At 37.9% G+C, this 23,073-nt stretch overlaps 2 protein-coding genes across 7 annotated transcripts in view; one reads left to right on the top strand and one right to left on the bottom strand.

The window, feature by feature from the left end:
- SLC38A6 (solute carrier family 38 member 6) overlaps positions 1–11,733 on the bottom strand; it is a 64,241-nt gene extending 52,508 nt beyond the window's left edge. Inside the window, exons 1-3 of one of the 4 annotated variants that reach the window (XM_045823307.1) lie at positions 11,610–11,733; positions 10,198–10,328; positions 7,202–7,275 (exon numbers count right to left, since the gene is read on the bottom strand). In XM_045823307.1, the coding sequence (XP_045679263.1) occupies positions 7,202–7,275; positions 10,198–10,328; positions 11,610–11,702 (298 nt within the window). In that variant the 5' untranslated portion in view covers positions 11,703–11,733. The other 3 variants (XM_045823306.1, XM_045823311.1, XM_045823308.1) reach the window with 3 other exon arrangements.
- Positions 11,604–21,848, top strand: TRMT5 (tRNA methyltransferase 5). 3 transcript variants are annotated; one of them, XM_045823305.1, is made up of 5 exons: positions 11,604–11,741; positions 12,879–13,270; positions 15,408–15,532; positions 18,908–19,562; positions 19,921–21,848. In XM_045823305.1, the coding sequence occupies exons 1-5, from the start codon at positions 11,737–11,739 to the stop codon at positions 19,995–19,997; spliced, it is 1,254 nt and encodes a 417-aa protein (XP_045679261.1). In that variant the 5' UTR covers positions 11,604–11,736; the 3' UTR covers positions 19,998–21,848. The 3 variants fall into 3 exon arrangements, with proteins under 3 accessions (XP_045679261.1, XP_045679259.1, XP_045679260.1); XM_045823303.1 differs by having other exon boundaries at positions 12,879–13,534; XM_045823304.1 differs by lacking the exon at positions 11,604–11,741 and adding an exon at positions 12,535–12,657 and having other exon boundaries at positions 12,879–13,534.
- Positions 21,849–23,073: the final 1,225 nt, after the last annotated feature.

The following is a 23,073-nucleotide window of genomic DNA, read 5'->3' as shown; positions in this document are numbered from 1 at the left end:
TCACAGGTTTGCTTCCCAGTCAGGGCACATGACTGGTTTGCCAGTTCCAGTCGGGGTGAGTGGTAGTGTTTCTCTCTCACATCACTTTCTCCCTCCCCCCTCCTCTAGAAATAAATAAATAAAATCTTTAAAAAATAAATGAACTGTCAACACTTTATTATGAAAGTCAGGTTTTAGCTTGGGTATACTTTTCCTTTTCCCCTTCTAATTTTCATTAGTTCATATTCAATTTCACTGCTTACCTTGTAACTCTAAATAATGCATTTAAGCCTTTATTTTTGTTCCATGTACTTAGATAGCACCTCCTGACTCACTGCTCTATATGATACCGGAGCTCCCATCCTTTCTTCCCCGTCCTCTTCCCATTTCCCACAGTCTAGCTGCTGTACTCTTACGTTGTCAAGGCTGACAATATTTACTTTCTGTTGTGTAATCATATTTAAGTCATTCTTGTTTTATCTATAAGTTGAAAATTAGTGAATAGCATTTATAGGCTATGACCTTGTAAGTACTGTCACCTCAGAGCCAAACAGCATACTGGGACCCCAGGATTCTACGCACGCACTACTGCAGCCCTGTGCCGTTTGAAAGGAGCCTATTCCTAGTATTCCAGTATCCCACTTTTCTTTTTACTGCATCAAGTTCTCTAAAATATGCCGCATTTAGTTAGAAAACTGACATTTAAGTACATATGAAGACGAGAAGTGGCAACATAATTGCAGAGTAGACATTCAATAAATGAATGACCTGCATGACACTATTAGGGAGAAAAGAAGGTAAAAGTAAATGATGGAAAACACAGGAAAAAAAGGATTTCAAAATAATAAGAGTGCATTCCAAACGGCCAATTTTCTGAGAGTTGAACTGTATTTGAATAACTCATGTCCCTCAATCCAGATCCAAAGATAATATTGCTGCTGCTGAAACTTGGGCTTTGTACTGTAACCACAGTTTATTAATTGTCCTATTTCATTGAGGAAAAAATGCAAAGCAGACAGAACACTGGAGTAACTAGCTGGAAATATTCCACTACTTCATGGGAATCGGCTTTCCAAACGACTCCTGTGGAGGCCAAAGTCTTAGTCTGGCCAAAACAGCACTAAAGTGTACCTTGATGGTACATTAAAGACAAAATTTTCCCCCAATTTAATTCATTAGAATTTACAGCTTTTCTGTCACCTCAAAAAACATAACACTGATTTCTTTAATATCAAAAAATAATTTCCTAAAATAGATCGCTTATGACTGCTTTCGGTTATTTATTTAAGGTGCATTATGCCAAGTACTGCTTGTATGAAGTCCTGTAAAAGACTGAGGGAATTTAACAATTTTCATAATTAATGTTATTCCTATTCTGTCAGAATATGCTATTAATGTGACTGGTCATCCCATCTTATTTTGATGTCTCTCAAAACATTTTTCACTTTATAAATAAAATATTAAAACACTGATCAAATGAAAGAGCAGCAAAAATATCCCATCAGTAGGCAAAGTGATACTTAAATTACTAATCACCATAGAAATTAAAAACTGCAGCTTAAATAAACCCTATCAGATATTTGGAGGAAATGGAACTATTAAATTGATACCGTTTTTAAAAGTCAAGTTTTGCCACTCCGTTATAGTCACTAGAGAATATTTGAATTCCTCTTCCCCCAAAAAAGGGAAGAAAAAGAAGACTACACAACTAATTTTTTAAAATTTATTGTACTCTTGTGTTTTTCTTCATAAATCACATTTGATTCCTATTTTTTACTTTATATTGACTTTTTTATGTTAATATAAACACAGTTTTTAATGGCTGCATTTTATTTCATTAGGTATACCTACCATTATTTACTTAACCACCTCACCATGGTTGAGCACTTCGGTAGTTTTTTTATTTTCAGTGTAAATAATGCATGATGAGTATCTTTGCACATAATGAGTTCTCTGATTTTTGTCTTTTTTCCTAAGATGCAAGCTCCTAGTGGTCAAATGTTATAAATATTTTAAAAGCTCATTTTTAAAAACAAAGTCCAAAAGTCAGTACCAGTGTATACTGTTTCCAGCATCTTAATTGCCCAAATGACAGAATTCTAGAAGTATTTTACTAGTATCGTTTTGGTTTATATGTTGAGATGATCCCGAAAACCATTAAAAAATTAGTATGTGGCGATAAAGCATTTGTGTACATATTTCAATAAAGGCAATGTTAAGGCAGAAGCCATTAGTCCGAGACATGATGTCTCAGATATGGGAAAGGAATTCCAGCTTCTGCAGCGCAGAAGTGTGATGACAGCGACAAAACTGAATGACTGGCCAGATGTGTCGACTGGAAAGATGGACCTAGGATTTGAACACTGCGCTCGGTCTCCACTTAAAAGTCTATGCCTTTTCATTCTAAATTTGGAGTATGCTATATTTAGAAATACCTTTTATTTATTTTTTTAAAGATTTTATTCATTTATTTTTAGAAATACCTTTTAAAAAAGATTTTATTTATTTATTTTTAGAGAGAGGGGAGGGAGTGGGGGAGGGAGAGAGGGAGAGAAACATCAATGTGTGAGAGAAACATCGACTGTGACCTTTTGGATAGAAGGCCGGCACTCAACCCACTGAGCCACCTAGCCAGGGCTAGAATGTCTTTTGTAAAAGGGGGGGTTGTGATGGATGGTGTTGAGAATCACTGCTCTGGAGGGTTTAATTTTTTTAAAAAACCGCTGAACACAAGAGACCATTTTATTGTTTATTTCTTCATCATATCAAAACTTAAAATCCTTGTAAAAGAATTGTAACTTTATTTTAGGAAGAGGAAACTAGGGACTGTGTTCTCTTTCTCAGTGAGTTCCAGGAAGGACCAAAATTCTCTTTGGATGTAACAAGAAGTGAATCCCAGTAACTGTCTTAATCCTTTTCAAACACCTCAGTGCCTTCTCACTGCCTCAACAAAAACTCCAAATTCTTGCTCTGATGGGTGTGGTTCATTGGACTGAGCACTGGCCTGTTAACCAAAAGGTTGCCAGTTCGATTCCTGGTCAGGGCAGATGCCTGGGTTGCCGGCCAGGTCACCTGTGCGAGAGGCAACCAGTTGATATATCTCTCACACATCGATGTTTCTCTCCCTCGCTTTCTCTATCCCTTCCCATCTCTCTAAAAATAAATAAAATCTTTTCTTAAATGACCCCATATTCTTTAGGATCTAGCACTTGTCTGTCTCTTCAGTTTCATTTTCTCCTTTGTATGTTAGGCATGAATAATAGTAAATTATTTTTTGTACCTTAAGTAAAATATGCAGTATATGCCTCGGTACCTTTGTATATGCTGGAATATTCTCTCTCATCTTGTCTGCTAGTCAGGTTCCTTGTTAGCTCAGTCCTCCAGTAGTACACACCGACCCTCACTCCTCAATGCAGAAAGCAAATCACTCCTTCCTCTTAGTTATCACTGTACCTTGCTCATGTTTAGATCATTACACTTATCACTCTACATTATAAATTCCATGCTCATACATGTGTCTCCCTTATTAGACTTTACGCTTTTTCAGGGAAGTGAGTCTTACTTAGCTCTGTAAATAAAAGGGTACTGAACAGATAAATGAACCTCTATCCTGGGCTTTAGTTCTATGACCTGACCATCTAGATATACGTCGAAGTGCACATATTCAAATGTGAATTCATTTTTATTTTGAACCAACACCTCCCGCTGATTTCTTGTCTCCAATAATGACACTACAACCAACCCAGTGGCCATGCCGGAAACCTCCGCAAGACACCCTTAGACAGCTCCTTCCCATTATTCTCCAGTTAGTTGGAGAGCAGCTCCTCTCAGTGCTAACTCCCACATTCCTTGGCCTGTTTCTTCATGTTATTCCCCTTGATAATACCTTGTTTCTACCTCCCACTACTTGATTCTTAGTCCTTTATTAGCAGCCAGGCCTGATGCTAACCTACTCAGTACTGTGAGTGCAAATTAGAGCTAGACAAAGAAATGAGAAAGGCATCACCTTCAGAAGAAGAAAAAGAAAAGGGTTTCCCGGGTGTCCATCCTGAACCCAACCCTGAGGCCAAGCCTGGACCGGAAGGCCGACTGTGCCTTTGTAAAAAGAACCAGTCCTAACTGGACATGGCTCTCAAAGATCTGCTGCTCAGTTTTTGTCCTGGAAACTCAGAAATTCCCTTTACTTCTCTCCGGGGCTTGATTTCTGGTTCCTCTGTTACTCTCACTTTGGTAAATGGCATCTTTCATTGCTAAGTAAGGGTATATGGGAGATGATTTTTGAGTCCTTGCTTCTTTGAAAATGTCATTCCACCTTCACATTCAAATAATAATTTGGCTGGGTATAGAATTCTGTAGTGAAATCACTTTCCCCAAGATTTTTGAAAGTCATCTTCAGATTAGTGTGAGGGACATGGAAGAGAAAAGAATGGCTACTTGAAAGGAGCATGGTGTTCTCAGAAAAGATTTAGGTTCTCTTAAAGTAGGAAAGTGGAGGAAACGCCTGGGTAAGAGCTGAGGACCCAGGAATTTTCCTGCTGATTGATCGTGAGTTCTAGGGAGCAAAGTGGGAGGGCCTCAGGAGTCTGGGAGGAGCAGGAAATGAGGTTGGAATATGGCTGACGGAGCCATATGGGATGAGTCTAAAACATGAAGGACAATCTAGGATTCTTGAAGCAACTGACAGGAAGTGAGATAAATGGTATAATGTAGTTCATCAAAATGATCTCAAGGCAAATAATGATAACAATGAAGTGAGTAGTGGGGACTGAGGACTAGGGAGTAGGGATTTGACCAAAAGCATGCAAGTTCTAAAACTCTCATTCCACCCTGGTGATAAGAGTGTGGAAGCCAGAGGAGGGGAACTTTGAGTTTATTCCCAAAGCACAGAAATTTTTCCAAAGACTCACAATGAGCCAACTACTTCTCAGACAGCAGTGTGAGAAACAAGTTTGCTTCAATGAGAACTCACAATAATAAAAGCTAACATTTACCAAGGACCTGGCAGTTTACATACATTGTTTTATTTCATGCTCACAACAATCCCAAAGGAAAGCATTATCATTACCATTTTACAGATGACAAACTAAGTAGAGAGTTTCAAGTACCTTATATGCTACCTCAGCTCCCAGGAAAAGTCCCAATAGGCCTCAAACCTTATTTAAAATCTGAAACAGCAGAATTTCATATGAAAAAGTCTTTTATTTTTATAAAGATAAAACTTTCTCTTCATCTTTTTCCCTGCAGGCAAGGAAATGAAGAAGTTATTTTGCAAAGACTTATGACAGCCCTTTCTCTGACCAATGGTTTCTCCCTCAGCACAATACTCCTTTATGATAGTTCTATGAACTGAGGAAAATATTTAGCTACGTGCCATTCTCTAGTATGTATGTATTTTTAGAAGTCTATCTCCACAGGAAATTTTACAGTGACTGAAGGAACTCAATCAACAAAAGACAGGTGCCCCAGTGTGCGTGAAGAGCCACAAAGAAGTAAGTTCATAGACCAAGTAAGCTATAAAAATCATAGGAAAAGAAAGAAAACCAGGAGTTTTCCCTGTCATTTTATATACCTCAAAGTTACAGAGAAGAACAGCTTCAGAATTTTAAAGTTAAATATAGATGAACTGAAGGAGAACAATATATTCAGCCTTACTTGGAAATCTTCATAAACTGAATGTTACTCCTAAGTAGTGAAAATTAATAAAACGCAAATTTTAGTTAGTGAAAACATAATTCACATAGTTGATTCAGGCATTAATCTTTTTGGTAGAATCCATAATAAAATAACTTCTTAAGTAGTGGATAACTACCACAATTAAGTAAAAATAACTTTTTCAGAAAAAAGAATTGAAATTTCAAAAGATGTCATAAAAATTCCAGTCAAGTTGCAGGATTTACAAATACAATTCTTTTAATGCTATTATTCCTGTATTTGGGGTGCCGTTGTGAACAACTTGTTTCTTTTGGGTTACCATTTGCATTGTTTCCTGGTATTTTCATCTGCCTGCAGTTTTCCCAGTCCCCTAGAAAGCAGGGGCATATACCTGCAGGCTGGATGGCCACTGGCATTGGCACAGTTACAGCTTTAAACTATGGGTCAGAAACCGGTTTTGCAAGAGACTCACCTAGAAGACTCGTTAAAAATATATTCCTGAATCCCACCTCAGATTCTTGGAATTAGAATCCCTGAGACTTAGAAATGTCCATTTATAAAAAGATCTGCAGGTATGTCTGATGCTTGGACAGATTTTAGGAAAACACACTGGAGCTGTGGATTCTGAAGAGTCTTAAGATCCTCATAAAATACCTTTGGGTATCTCTCACCTGTTTCAGCCAGAATAATTCCATTTCTATTTATTTTAGGTATCTCTCATGCATCTTAAAATTTGCAAACTACAAAACCAGCTGGAACAAAGTGAATGCACCCATATAAATATTAAACTCATTATTTTGGCATCATAACTGACCTAATCCAAAGACAAAAAAGACAAAAACACCAGGATTGATGGACACAAAATATCCATTAATGCCAAAAGAAAAACCTTATAAAAGCAGCTCTGTAATTAATATACTGTACCTTTTTATTACAACTTAAAAGAACTTATTCAATACATGAATGAATTGCATAACAAAGTTCTCCAAATGGAAAAGTACATAAACACGTTAATTACATAAACTGTCGCTTACAAAAAACTACCTTTTCTAGACTTGCAAGTGAAAATACAAACTAAGTAAAGTCAAAGCTCAGTGACCTCTCCTCCCACAATCCCAACTCCGCCACCCTCACCTCTGTCCAGCACACGGAGAGGAGACAGGGAAGGCAGTGGTGGATCTGGGAAGGTAGGCTCCTTGAGAAAATGATCACCCTAGGGAACATATGACCGGAACGAACACCTGTCTACTGCTTCCCGCAAGCATAAGATTTGGATACTTGGAACTCCCTTCTGGGCCTTCCCCCAACAGGATCTCACCCAGAAACCTATGTTGTACTGTGGAGAGAGGCAGGCAAGAATGCTAGTTTCCTCCTCCCATCCTGTCCTTAGATATTCCCCAACACAGTCAACTCTATGCATCCTGACCTTTTGAAATTCTCTAGTTCAACCACCCTACCTAATAATAGAGTGTGCCCACTGGAAATCAGGTTTGAGACATCCAATCTGGCACGGCAATACAGTCTCAAGAGGCTGCTTCATCAAATGAATCAGCATAATGTTTTTACTCACCTGTCTGAGTACACATACTAAGCAGGAGGTGAACTGAGAAAGAAGCCAGGAGAGCAACTATCAGCAGCATGAAACTAAAATATAAAAGGGTATACAAAAGAATTTTTAACAGTATCTCATTGTAAACACAAACTTTTCACATTTAAATAAATGCTCACGGGGACTGTCTTTGAGTAGTTGGATCACGATCATTAAAGAAAATAAGAAGACACTTTTCTGTATTTACCAAATTTTATTTAAGTGAAAATATACCACTTTTAAACTCAAAAAAAGAAATCAGAAAGAACAAACTTTATTTAAAGTAAAAACAAGTTTCCTAGTTTACCACTCGTCTGCTGATTGCTGCTTCAGCCATTCCATAATCTTGCAGCATTTCCCTTTTATGACTATTTTTCTTATTCTAAGTCTAAACAAAAGTTTTAGTTGCAAAATCTCATTGTCTTCACCTTTCTACTTCCCTCCACCCCTCCCCTTAGAATGATGTGTGCCTTCCTATCATATCTTTTATTCATAATATTGAATTAAGACCGAATTTCCTAGCATCTATTAAACACACACACATTCACCAACATCCCCCGTCCATGCAGTTAACACACTTCTAATAACAGAGTGTGAAAACTGTACAATGTGGGAATTGGGGTCCTGCCACCGACAATGGGAAAAGAAACCACCTGTACAATCCCCGGCCTATTCTCAGGATGATACTGACAGAATAAGCTTCTACAAAGCTGTCCCCAGTGGAGTCCCCCAACACTTAAAGAAATTCTGACTTTGTGGTCCATTCAATACTTGCTAATATTCAACAAGTAGCAAAACTGAGAGGTTACACTTTCCAGTAAACTAGCATCAGAGACCTCACAAAATAACAATTTGGTGTCACCAAATGGGAAGTGTGATGTGTGACAGGACTCAGTGAGCACACTTTCAGTGGCATACATCTGTATGCAAGACCATGGAGTATAAAACATGATTTTTCAAAGGGAACCAAAAATTAAGTCCTGTGATATGGCTTGCCTAAGGTGTCACATACGGTTTTAAAGTTTTAAAATTACAAAAGTTTGTGAATATGGGCCATAATAAAAGCCAGTTGAGTCCCTTAAAAGTTGGTTTGTTTATCAAGATTCAAAATCCAAAAAACCAAGGTCCTTCCTTTCCCCCTCCTTCCCCCCAGGCGGGTTACCTTTGCCTTTCTCTCTCCTAAGCACCAAGGGCCCTTCTTCTGCTCCCGGAACTGGTTTCCTGAGCCCGTGCAGCCCAGCTGGCTCACTTCTACCACCTCTGTAACTTTCTAAAGAAGCTTTCTCTTATAATTTGAAAAAAATTTTTAATAAAAAAAATAATATTAAAAAACCTAAATGAGACTGTGTACTTTAAATTTCCCAATAAAATAGGTCTGCTTCTACTGACAAAATAAACTTGTGCATTCCTTTAGCCATCATGCTGGATGCTGAAGATACCGCTCAGTTCTAAAGGATTTCAGAGTTTAGTGGGGACACTAACTTGCAAACAAATCACTGTATTACATGATAATAACAAAATGAATATACACAGTACTATGGGAACACATAAAAGCCAGGAATGTCTTTTATTTTGGGCAAACTGTCATATGAGCAGAGTCTTGAAAGATGAAAGGAACAGGCGCAGCCCTGGCTGAGTGGCTCAGCTGGCAGGAGTGTCACCCCATATGCCAAAAGGTTGCCGGTTCGATCCCCAGTCAGGGCACATACCTATGTTGCAGGTTTGATCCCCAGGTTGAGGTGCCTATGGTAGGCAACCAATCAATGTTTCCCTCTTTAACTCTCTCTCCCTCCTTCTCTCTCTCTAAAAAGAAAAATCAGTAAAAATATATCCTGATGTGAAGATTAAAAATATATACCTACTAGGTCTCTCTGGAAAAAGTTCAGCCCTTGTTAACATAATGAGAAAGGTGCGCATGACATAGATGTAACCTGGCAGCCAAGGAGAGTGGACTGGAATGTACATGCATGAACAACAACAACTTCACTATACTAGTCAGTGGGTGGTAGACACCGTTGAGGGAGCATGTGTATTGTGCGGCCATCACAGTCAAAATTATTGAGCAAGTAGAGCAATGAATCTGCATCAAATTTTGCATTAAGCTTGAACATTCCTCTGTGGTAACTATTTGAATGATCCAGAAGGCTGCAGCTATGGGCAACTGGCGGCTGGCAGCTTCATCACAACAAGGCACCCACTCGTGCATCACATCTCGTGCAGAGTCTTTTGGTGAAACATCAAATCAAACCAGTGACTCAGCCCCCCTACAGCCCAGATTCGGTGCCCTGCAATTTCTGGCTTTTCTCAAAACTAAAACCACCTTTGAAAGGGAAGGGATTTCACACCATCAATGAGATTCAGGAAAATACGACAGGGCAGTTGATGGCGATCCGGAGAACCATGTGAGGTGCCTACTTTGGAAGGGACTGAGGCATCATTGTCCTATGTACAATGTTTCTTTTATATCTTCTGCAACAAATGTCTCTATTTTTCATATTACATGGCAGGGTGTCTTCTGGACAGACCTCGTATATATACAAAAGAAATAGGCATGGAACGCGTCTGGACTCAGAAAGAAAAACAAGACTACTTAACAGGGGAGGAGTTACACAGAAATAAAAAGATTAGGTGCTTTACTTGCACTCACAAAATTGTTATTTATGAGTAATCTGCACAGTTGATAAATTCTGATTCACTTTGGCCAACTTGACACAAATAAGTCACTTCTTAAGGTTATAAATGAGTATAGATCAAGTTTCCATTTTTAAAAATTAGCCACACTTTTGGATAAAAATATTACCCAGATAGCATACATCCAAGCTATAGACTAGCAATAATATAAGAGTAGCAGGAAAATGCTAAAACCCCCAAAATAATTTAACTCAAAATTGTTATACACCAGCCTGGTACCGATCTCATTTTTCTCATTTCATTATCAAAATGGAAAAGAAAAAGCAATGGTGAAATAAACAACTCACCTAAATCCAAGGATACCAGTATGAGCCATAACATAAGCTAAACCAAGGATGCCACTTCCCATGATGGCATTCACCAAATTCAACACTGAAAAACCATATGAAACACCAACAGATCCTGGTCTGGGAAGTTCCTGTAAGCACACAAATTTCAGAGTGTCAAATGTTTGGATGATGAATTTGTGTTCCACCAAGAAATGGAGAAAAATCTCCTGCAAACTACAGGCATCGTGTGACACATTAGTTGCTCAGTCAGCACTGGCTGGTTTCCCTTCCTTCCTGTCTCACCTCCCACTAGCACAGCTCAAGGACTATAGTTTCCTAGGAAAATCGTCTCCCCCAGTACAGGATCTTGTGATTGCAAAACATTAGGACAGGACAGGAATGGGGAAGGGAGGGAGAGCAGCCAGATGGCCTCAGCTCATGTGATTACTGAAGAGTCCCTGAGTCACATCCAGACTGATGTGCACAACTGCTGCTCTCTAATTACTAGCACTGTAACACTAATTTCTATTCATATACTTAAAGAATTAAGTCCGTCCAACTAAGAGGATGGTAATATATTGAATGACAGTATAATCAGCAATTCATGTTGCTCTGTCAAGGATATTCCTAAAAACACCCTTTCCCAAAATAGTATTTGGGAACAAAGTCCTAGAATCTGTACAGTCTAGAGACTTGAGTTAAAAAGTCAAGTGCCCATTGTACAGGCTTTAGGGTCAGGGAAACGTTAGGTACTTGTTACTAGGCCACCTCCACTCCTCCTTCACCGTTAAGGATTTCTGTATTAAGATGTTTACAGGGCCCCAGTGACTAAGTCGAGGAAAGAAAAATTTTGTGACTCTTGGAAAAATCTCACAAGACTGATAGAGAAAATAGGAAGCTGACAAAGATTTCAACAAACAGCAGTAATCTACATAATCCTGGGGCTGTTACTCCGGTAGTGTATGCCGCTGCACCTGTTCCACCTGAGCCTGCCTGCACCTTAGCCAGCTTTTCTTCCTAGGGCACGTTAGGCTACTATCACACTCATGAACTCCGCCGGATCACACCCGAATCTCCGCTGCTACCTTTGGGCCCCAGGCCCCATGCACCTCTTCCCATGCCATTCTCTTTCTTTTTCCAATCTCATTTGGCAGGCACTTCAGGGGAGCCAGGTGACTGCGCCAACCAGCTAGGGAAGCCAACTTACGTTGCTTAGCAACGGGCTCAACTCTTCCGCCTCCTCCCCTGCCTCTTCGGGCTGCTGGGAAGAGACGTACCAGCCCGGCTCCACGTTGATGACCCCCCAAGGCGCCTGCATGCCGCTCGCTGGCCGACTACCAGGTCCATCTGCGAGCTACTATCCCTGCCCTCCGGTCGCTAAGTCCCGCCAGAGGCGGAGCTGAGGGCCCGGTCCTTCCGGGTTCCAGTACCTTAGCAGGGCAGGAAAGGAGGGAATCGACGCGACCTAATGACGCTCTCTCCTCGGCGGCGAACAGTGATGATGTCATCCAGGGCCAACCCATCCTCTAGAGACCCTTTTCCGAGCTGCACCAGAGCATGAGGTGAGGGATCTGGTCGTGTGGCCAGGTGCAGAGCGACAACGCGAATTAGGATGATGATCTTGGTTAGGTGGCGGCCGCGCTGCCCTTTTTACTTCGCAGGGGCTGAGGCTACCTGTCTGCCTGGGGCTGCTCTCCGCCTCGCGCTGCCTGGGCAAGGAAACGTCTCGAGGTCACTCATCATCAGCCCGGGTTCTGAGCTTAGGTCCGAATGCTGGATAGTGAGGAATCTGTTTATTCTTTTCAGAAGCTTTCTGATTAATCCTTTAGCCACATTTTACGTGGGGGAAGCCGAAACTCATTAAGTAATGTACCAAGCTCACACGGCTGGTTAACTGCTAGACCCAATTTGAACCCTGGCTGTTAAGTTTGATAGTTGCTTTACAGGGTTTGGGGCAGAGACTTTCCTCTTACAATTACTTCTTTGGTATTCCAGAGTGCAAAGTGAATAACTGATACTCTTAATGGCATGTGTATATAACACTCAGTAAAGTCCTCGTCCTCCAAATACTGAAACCTCTAGTTACAGGGTAGTTTGTGGCAGTGGAGCAGTATGTTAATAACAGGCTCTGAAGTCAGACCTGAGTTTTAATCCTTGCTCAGCTACTTAACAGCAAGGAGACTGGGCGACTCATTTACAAAATGAAGGTGCGATACCACACACCTCCCAAGTTGGATGTGTGTGTTAAGCATTTAGCTTAGCATCTGACACAATAAGCACCCACAAGAATATCCTAAGAAATAGCGTCATTAATAAAGCTGTAAATATAATGACCATTTCATTTAGAGATTATCCCTTAACTCAAACCTCAGCCTTCTTGAGTTCCAAATGTATTCTGTGGCAAATTGAGAGTGGAGAGGTTCATTAAGTATATAGATAAGGAGGCTGGCAGATCACTAAGCCTCATCCTGGCAGCAGGTGGGTTGAAAGTGCAAATTAATTGTTTACCACTATGAAAAATGTCATTCTGTCCTGGGAAAGATGGTTCACTTCTCACACACTACTAAAAGTTTTAATTACCAACATTTAGCAGGTTATGTAAAACAGTATTTGGATTTTCATTACCAAAAACTACTGTGAACATGTAGATTGGTTTGTAGCTTTATGGTTTTTAAATGAATACCTTTTTTTTCTTTAAGGATCTTATGGAGGCCATTTGGATTCTTAAGAAGACCTCTCAAATTGGAAAGCTGTAGAGTAACTGAATCAGAATCACTGATCCCACTAGCTCATGCATCACTGACCCAGAAACTTAACAGAGCACCTAGTATTTTCTCACTGAATCCAAGAAGAAGATTCTCAACCATGCCTGAAAGAGAAACAAGTCAGAGAGATTCAGACTTGTTTTCACCACCCTCTGATGTTCGAGGAATGACAAAACTTGATAGAACAGCTTTTAAAAAAACAGTCACCATCCCGGTGCTTAAAGTGAGGAAAGAAATTGTCAATAAATTGCTTCGATCCCTTAAAAGAGCAGCACTGCAGCGCCCAGGCATAAAACGTGTGATTGACGATCCAGAAGATAAAGAAGGTAGACTAATTATGTTGGATCCCTATAAAATGCTTACCAGTGATTCCTTTGAGGAAGCAGAACTCAGTATTTTAAAGCAGCTTAATGTCAGTCCACAGATATCTAAATATGATTTGGAACTAACTTATGAAAACTTTAAGTCAGAAGAAATCTTAAGAGCTGTGCTTCCTGAAGGTCAAGATGTGACTTCAGGGTTTAGCAGGATTGGACATATTGCCCACCTGAACCTTCGAGATCATCAGCTACCTTTCAAGCATTTAATTGGTAGGTATGTCTTAGTAATATTCCTGTACTAGAAAGCAATTACAAAATTCTGATTTTAGGTCTTTTTAAGTGCCAAATTGCAGAAGCAGGACATTTTATCTCTCAAAGTTTAAGCTGGGTCTTAAGCTACAAACCACCTCTTTTGAGGGCCATTTTGGAATACCCTTTCCAGAGTCATAGCAAGCTTTACGGAGCAGGTCAAGCTTTTGTGTACACAGTGCATAAGCATAGATAACACTTGAATCACTTGCTTTGGCAGATTTCTCTGGCAACTTGTCACTTTGGTACACAGGCCTTATTAAGCCTCAGGACTATGTTGAATGGCGAGTTTCATAAATTTGAGTGTTTTATAGTAAAAAATGCAAGACAGTGTTTACTCAGACTTTCATGGATTCAACTAACTGAGCCTCTTCTATCAGCACCGTACTTTGTTTTCTCGTGCTCTGAGTCTTTCGGGAACAGTGCTTGTGTATGTTGTACCGCTATAGCTGCAGGATTGAGCCTGGACCCTTTATTCTTTGGGATAAAAGAGGAGTACCAACTAATCAAAATTGCCCTTGTCCTTGTATGAATATTTGATGTCCATGCATTCTCAAGATTAATTATTTTAATGTAGAGTAATTGTCAAAACTTCTGGGAATTCTTTTCAGCTTTAAAATATAGTGCTCAGTATTTTGCATGAGTACGATTTCAGAAATAGGCTGTTATACACTTCCTTTGTTTTATTGATGGAAAGGACTGATAATGCATAGTGAAACATAATAAATACTTAAGCAGATCCTTGTAATTATGATGGGGTACAAATGTCAAGTCTAGGCTTTCCTATGACTTATTGCTGTCATAACTCGAACGTTACGTTTGTCAGTCCTGTTTTCTAAACTCTGTTTCGTAAGGGGGCACTCAGAAAAAAGTGAAACAGTTTCATACAGTGGCAATTTTTAAACTTTTATTATAGACTTTCAGAATAGGTTTCTTTTAAATTTGATTCTTTATTTCAAACTAACTTAAGTATTTTCAAAATTGAGTTCTGATACCTGAAGCAGAACAGGGTTAGAACAATGATTAAATAGAGTTTATTGATATCATATTCAAAATCAGGTATCTAATTATTGGAGAAATTAGACAAGTTCTGGTTATACTTCAGCATATCTGTATTATTGAGTACTTTTTACTAACTTACAAATCAAGTTATTTTTCCTCATGCAATGAGATAGATGTAGATTCTTACTGACTTTTTAACTGCTGACATAAAAAGTAGACTTTGATTAAAAGGCATCAAATATGTTATTTCTGGTGTATTTATTACCTTTGTAGCTTTTTCTGCTGTGGCAAATATTTGACAAAAAGAACAATGTAAGTAAATGAAAATTTTATCTAGTTGAAAACATTATTTTGCTGGTATATATTTGCAAAGTGTAGGCATGTGTTTCAAGTACAGTGTAAAATAAACATTTGGTTTGAGGCCAGTGGCTACAGGGCTGGTGTTTTCTGAGACCATTTGTTGCCAAGGGCCTTACAGCTCTTTCTGTTCTTTACCGGTTCCCTATGGTCTGCCTTTTGCTTACTGTAGTATCGGTACATTTGAGATTTAGTAAAAAACATGGAAAAAAAGTATTAGGTAGACCCAAACTCCTCAAAACTGTTTCCTTAAAAATGTACCATACATTTTTTGTGTGTTTGTATTGGAGGCTGTCAGACATTAGTTTTAGTAATCTGTTGAATTTTTAGAATTGCATGCCATTTTACACAGACTAAATGCAGTTTTTATCTGTAAACAACAAAAAAGCTCATTTCCATTTTGTATTTACAGTTTTAGTTTTTCTTTTGCCACCAATAGGCAATTTTTGTTACAAATTCTCATCTTTTCTTTTAGGCCAAGTTATGATTGACAAAAATCCAGGAATCACCTCAGCAGTAAATAAAATCAACAATATCGATAACACATACCGAAATTTCCAAATGGAAGTGCTATCTGGCGAGGAAAACATGATGACCAAGGTATGGAGTATTTCATTGTCTCCTAGTATATTAAGATTAATGTTTAGAATCAGAATAGAAGACAAAGATTAAAATATTTTTAATACCCAGTATTCAGTATGTGAGAATGTAAGCACTTACTTATACAATTGATGGGAGTTCAAATTTGATACATTCAGGAAGAGTGTATGGTAATACATTGCAATTTTGAATAGGTGTGTCCTTTGACCTAGCATTCCAGTTATAGGAAGTTATCCCAAGGATATAATTAAAGAAAACTGTAATGATGGATATACTGGGTTTTTTTGCCATTATTTTTATATTAACAAAATAAATGAATGGAGTTCATTAGTAGAGAATTGATTAAATTCTGACTTAACAATACAGTGGAAGTCCATCGTTAAAGATTATCTAACTCCATACTTATTAAAATTGCCATTCACAGGTAAAGCATCAAAGCAGCAAGGATATAACATAGTTCCATTTTGACTAAATACCTATGTAAATGTGCACATACATCAGAATGTTAACAGTGGGCATATTTTTATTTGATGTAGTTATTGCTGACCTTTGTTATAATCTTTATATTTTTCTACTGACTACATATTTCTTTTATAAGAAAGACACAACCATTTCAAAGAAAAATAATTTAAAATACATAGGAACAGATTCCTTATATAAGATACTTTTCTACTCCTCTACCACCAAAATCCTTTGGACTGCTAGGTATAATAAACTTTTTTTAAGCTAAAAATCTTAGATAATGATGTGTCAACATTATGTGAAATTCTGCACCCAAGCTAGAAAATAGGCTAAACTTTCTTTATAACTTGACAAAAATTTTAATAACAAAGGCCACTCTTAGAATGGTACATATCTTTGATTTTATTTATTTCCTTTAATATTTTATTTATTTGTTTTTAGAGAGAGGGGAAGGGAGAGAGAAAGAGAAACATTGATCGGTTACCTTTTTCACATTCCCAGCTGTGTGATACATCAAACCTGTGACCTTTCTTTCGGTTTGCAGGACAACGCCCAACCTACTGAGCCAAAACCAGTCAGGGCTGTTTCATGTCTTTTAAACAGGACTTTGTTAAACTCAGAACAGAGTTTATTGTATGCACAGTAATTATTTTTTAAGATTCTTGGCCACACAAATTCAAATGCATGTTATTTTAAGTATAATATTATTTCTTCATAACTTAATAGTATTAGAATGTTACTGGGTTGGCTAAAAAGTCCATTTAGGTTTTTCCATAAAATAAAAGACATTTTTCATTCTCATCAGTAACTTTATTGATTTGAATATTTTGAGTATGTCAGCCATTTCCCACATAGTATAATGTTAGTTGTTCTCAATTAATGTCTTGATTTGATCACTATCAACTTCAACTGGTCTGCCCAACTGTGAAGAATCACCCAGCGAGAAATCTCCAACACGAAACTTCGCAAACCACTTTTGACATGTTCGCTCACAGCACCTTCTCCATAGCCTCTACAAACTTTTTTTTTGCATTTGTTGTATTTTTACCTTTCTTGAAATAATAAAGCATAATATGCCAAAACTGTTGTGTATTTTCTTCCATCTTCAATATTAAAATGACTACCCAAAAATTCACCAATTTTGATGTTTTTAATGCACACTGATATGACAGCTGTCACAATGCAGTCTAACAAAATTGTTTCCACTGAAGTTAAAGATAATTAAACACTACTAAAGCCATTATATGGCTGGAGAAAACCAAATGAACTTTTCAGCCAACCCAATAAAATGCCATTTATGACACTGTTAGGCCCTGAGCTAAACACTTGAAATGTAACAAATCTTAAGAAGACCACAAGATAATGATAGTTAATGTTAATATCCTCTTTATGCAGATGAGGTAACAAGGAATGACTGGGCAGGGTGTTTGGAGCCAGGCTTCTGGCTGCAGAGTCCATTTATGGTCTTTCCCCATATACCAAACCCCCACTGCCTACTGCTTGTGTATAATGTATGAGGCGTGCCATGGGAAGTGAAATTTGAATGTAAATCCTTTGGTAATACCAGTGTTTACTTCAGCTGGCATTAAGGCATACCCTTTGGTTGTGCTGATTGAGCATTGTGCATGTTCTTCACCTGGTACTGACTCTTAGGGAACAGGTAACAACATCGTCATCCTTAAGAGAAAATCTAAAAGTTCTGAGAAACTTCTGTAATTTTATGAATGCCTGACCATTGATTCCCTAAATCATAATGTTTGTTCTTAGGACATATTTTATACCTAGTAATTTTATCATAAAATAAATGTTAAAAATTAGTATAATTTCTGTGTTCCAAATAGCATTGGATTTTAAAGTTAAACAACATTTAACTTTAACTTTAGGACTCATGCAAAATTTAAATACTATATGTGTATATTGTGAGTAAAATGATTCCCAAAAGTGGATTTGGCAGAAATTAATGCTAAGGGAGTGAGGTATCAAAGACAGCATGAAGTAAATCAGAAGGATTAAATTAGATTTGTGCCTCACTTTAAGGACCTTAAAAGAGAAAGTAGACAGGAGATTTCAAGAAAAGCAGTCACAAGACATATTTAAACTTCCCAGGTTATATCCCCAGAAAGACTTAGTTGGTAGAATCATGAGGAAACATTTCTAACTCTGGAACCTTAATAATATCGCCATGGCATCTGATGTGGTTGGAGGGGGCAGGGCGGGGAATGGACAAATACGGAATTAAAGTCCATGAAAGCAGAATGTAGAAGATATATCTACCAGATTTATAGGACTTTCTGGCCTTTGATTTTTTATGAATTAAAATTGGGAAAAAATAAAATAGGAGAATGATTTGTTCTGTACACTGGTTCTAATTTATAGGTATGAAACTTGCAAAGTCCCAGTAACTACCTAAAAACAGCAAAATATCTGAATATTGAATGGTACATGACACATCTATCATGCCTCCCTCTTACAAACAAAATAAAATGAGGAAAGCTTGTCTGCCGTGTGGAAGTGTTGTCTGCAACTTAGCTACCTACCAGGAAGATACATGTCGTGTGTTTCAAATTACAGGGTTTTTTTCTCTCATTCAGGTCAGCCAGTCAATTGGCCTCTCTGAAAAATTCCTCATGTGATTTGGGAACCATTTCATGGCCCTTTAGGATGGATGAGATAGGAAGTCACTTGACTTTGAAAAGATGACTTCTCATGAAAAAGTCTAATGCAGGATATTAACTGGCTTCAAGTACAGCATAAACACCAGAATTCTAATTAAAATGCCTTTAAATGCACTGTAATTTGCTCTTAACAGTGTAGTAAATTGAAATATGTGTGTGTGCATGGGTGCATCTACCTGCAACAGCGGCTGTGATTTCAGACTAGGCAAATTAACCAAGAGCTTAACATGTTTTTCAGGTTCGAGAAAACAACTACATCTATGAATTTGATTTTTCAAAAGTCTATTGGAATCCCCGTCTCTCTACAGAACACAGCCGCATCACAGAACTTCTCAAACCTGGAGATGTCCTATTTGATGTTTTTGCTGGGGTTGGGCCCTTTGCCATTCCAGTAGCAAAGAAAAACTGCACTGTATTTGCCAATGATCTCAATCCTGAATCCTATAAATGGCTATTGCACAACTGTACATTAAATAAAGTGGAAAAAAGGGTAAAAGTCTTTAACTTGGATGGGAAAGACTTCCTTCAAGGACCGGTCAGAGAAGAGTTAATGCAGCAGCTGGGACCACTGTCTAAAGAAAAAAAACATTCTGTGCACATTGTCATGAACTTACCAGCAAAAGCGATTGAGTTTCTCAGTGCCTTCAAATCACTTCTGGATGGGCAGCCATGCAGCAGTGAGCTCCTTCCCATAGTACACTGTTACAGCTTTTCCAAAGACGCTCGTCCTGCTGAGGATGTGCAGCAGCAAGCTGAAGCTGTGCTAGGCATTTCCTTGCATGCGTGCAGTTCGGTTCACCTGGTGAGAAATGTGGCCCCTAACAAGGAAATGCTGTGCATCACCTTTCGGGTCCCTGCTGCTGTACTCTACAAGAACCACACCCTAGAGCTAGGTGAGCAATGTCTGGGAAAGAAAATGTAAACTACAGTATCTTTCATGTACCTTTCTTAGTCTATATGTTATTTATTAAGTTTGGAATAGGTTCAACTAATTCTAGTTAGATATTTCAATTTAGGACCCCTTGCCATTTGCGACTAGCTTCTCCCAATGTAACAAATTTTAGTATGTCACACTGTTCAAAGTATAAGATTATTTCATTGAAATAATAAATCCACAAGAATGTTACTATTTCATATATAAGTTGAATAGAATAGATTAAAAACCTTTAAAATGCCTATATTATTTGCTTTTTTAAAGTATTCTCATATGCTAAGTATCTTATTTGATACAGGTTTTCTCATTTGTTACAGAGAGTCATGAAGACCCTCCACCTGTTAAACGCCAGAGGACAGACAAAGCCTTTTCAGAAGAAAAAACAATGGTTTAAATCACTTATTAGAAATGTTTTCGCCATCTCCCCACTAGATCATTATGTAGTGAAATGTAATTTGTATGATTTCATAAAATTTTAGCATTTAAGTTACCTTAGTATTGAACTGTTATATTTTACCCATGCTATGCTAGCTTATAAATCAAGGATTATCAAATTAAAGTTTAAATGAAATAAAGTCTACTAAACATTTTTATTAATGTTATAATTATGCTATATAACTATCATTTTATAATCTAAATTATTTAAATAAGTTTAAATATGTCTGTCTCTTGGGAGAGTAGACTTTGAAGGTAGGGTAACTGCATGCCAACTAGGAAAGCACTAATAATACTGTGCAGTTTTCCTTAGCTAAAGACTGTAGCTAAATTTTATGTGGTCCTCTTATCTGGTATAACTATAAAAGTAATAACCATTAGATTATTCAGATCAGGGACAAGCACACCATGCCTGGCAGGGCAAATCATGAGCTGACAGATGTTACAAATAACCGCCTAGTTCCTGTTTACCTGAGGCGTCGATACTGAGTTTGAAGTTTCTAAAGAATTAGCCCCTGAATACTCTGCATGAGACACCTACCAGTGAGTATTTTCAAAGAAGTTGAGAAAACTAACTCTGTACTACCTGAAGTAGGATCTGCTAAGATGTTCTGATGGTGGTAAGACCTAGTTGGAGAAATGTACAAAGCTTGTGAAAATGTGAGGTGTTTAAAACCTATGCTTATTCACTATCTCACCAGCAAGTACCGTATAGAAAATGTTTTAATCATATGTTACTGCACCAGTAGTGTCAATGGTAAACTTCATTTGTTTTCATGGAATTGAACATTTCTGTAGTTCTTGGATTTTGTCAGAAGTTGGAGCTGAATTTCCTGACTTGCTTGATTTAAATTTGCTTTGCTTAGCAATTATAAAATTTGACTGCAATATTTTTTGAGATCAGGGTCAAGAAGAAACAACCTTAAACACTATTCTTAGAACACTGAACAGCTTTAGAAATTAGCTTTTGCTAAAGGTCATAATATTTCTTAAAGATTTAGCAAACATAACGTGAAAACACACTGCAGTAGTCATTGCAGCAGACGTTTGAATCACAATATCCCGTGCTGTGCATTTCTCATGCTACCAACTCATACTAAGACAATGAAGACTTCCCCCTCACACAAATTAGCAGTGGATATACTTTCTGAGTTCAGCATTTTTGGGACCTTGGTGCAAATGCAAAGGAAATTTCCCTATTTCAAACTACATTCAACTACAATAGAGCTTCCATCTAATCTTCAATTGAAAGTCAGTAATTCTCTGTGTAATAACATGCTAAAAACTAGATACCAAGGGAAGAATAGTAAGTGTTTTACAAATTCCTTCCAAGTGATGACTATGCTTAGAATCATATGCTTCTGGATTGGTATCAGTAGTAGGCAGCATCTATCTGTGTTAAAAAGACATTTATGTAAAGGTGAAGTGTGTAAAGTCTCTGCAAATAACCATTAACAGGTGATAATTTACAGATGATTTTAATAGGATGAAACATTTGGAACCTTGATTAAAGGGAATGTTGTTCCTCCAAAAAAGGGCATTACAAAAAATATACTGTTATATTTGGAATTTTTGTTAATTTAAAAGAATGTACCAATTTATCTCTTGTTATGTAAGTGCTCCCACTTTAATGCCCTCAATTTTGCCTCTTAGCCCACAAAGCCTAAAATATGTCCTGTCCAGCCTTACAGCAAGTTTGAGGAGCCTTGATCCAAGTCATGAATTACAAACTCAAATGCCTTCAGAGTCCAGGCAGGTAACATAAATAGATGAAGACAATAAATAATAATAAAAAGTAGTAGGAAAGTAATGAATTGGAGTCTTTATTCCTTATCTAAAGCACTTTAAACTGTTTTGAAATTCAACCCAACCTGTCCTCTGTAAGAGCTTGAGGGCTAATTCAGCCAAGGATTGCTAGTTTGGGACTTATTTGCTTAACCTCCCTGCCCTCCCAGGGAGAAGTAAGTAGGTCAGTGGTCAGCAAACTTTCTGTAGTGGGCCAGATAGTATCTTGGGCTTTGGAAGCCATAAGATCTGTAGCTTCTCACTCTGCCAGGAGTAGCCCAAAGGCAGCCACAGACAATACACAAACACTATGTTCCAAAAAAACCTGTATTTGTGGACACTAAAATTTGAATTTCATATGCTTGTCACATGTTAAAAAGTTTATTAATCCTGGCTTTTTTCAAACTTGAAGGTGACCCCATTCTTAGCGTACAGAGCATACAGGAGCAGGCAGCAACTGGGTTTGTCCAGGGGTCAACAGTTCCCCCTCTCCTTATCTAGATGAATAGAATCTGCAAGTAGGAATAAAATTTTCTTCTAGTGCTGTATGTAGAGTGTGGGTTCAAATGGTGTTCTTATTTGTACAAGTGGTAGGATTCCTGCCTCCTCAACTAGACAAAATATGCAGCATACAGCTGTAAAGAGAACACAATCCTTGCTTAAATGCTTCTGTTAACATTTTAACCCCTCCCTTTCCCCTCAGTGTGGATAAATGAACATGTCATTATTTCATTATTTAAATCTATGTCCTTCCTAGAAGTGATATTTGGTAACTAAATTCTTAATGAATCCACTAGAAAATCACAGTTAGAAAGCTTATCAGATACACTTTTTGAATTTTGTTAATTTTTGACGAGTTTTGTGTGGGCTTAATTTGAAATGATTATCTGACCACCTGTTGACATCCTAAAGACTACTTCTAAGAGAAGCTTAGATCAAATATTTGTTGAATGAAATTAAGGAATACTGAGTAAAAATGCATCCTAACCATGATGTAAGTATATTCAGTGCCATTCACATCTGCTTAAATGGGAGTGTAATAGTTAATAACCATGTTCTACATAACGAATTTCTTTAAACTCCTCTCACGAATTCAAGGTTATTTAATTGATGTCATTTATATCATAAAAAACTAGACACTTGATCTATAAAATTTCTTGGAGTCTTAAGAAGTTTCCTACTCAGACTTGATTTTACAAAGGTATCAAGGGAGGGAGTCTGACAGTCATCTCTGGAGCATAGACTCTGGA

The sequence above is a fragment of the Phyllostomus hastatus genome, unplaced genomic scaffold (assembly GCF_019186645.2).
Source record: "Phyllostomus hastatus isolate PE091 unplaced genomic scaffold, TTU_PhHast_1.1 phas_scaffold_501, whole genome shotgun sequence".
NCBI classification, from domain to species: Eukaryota; Metazoa; Chordata; class Mammalia; order Chiroptera; family Phyllostomidae; genus Phyllostomus; species Phyllostomus hastatus.
Note: the sequence above shows the minus strand (reverse complement) of the source record. Positions and strands in the feature narration are given on the sequence as shown.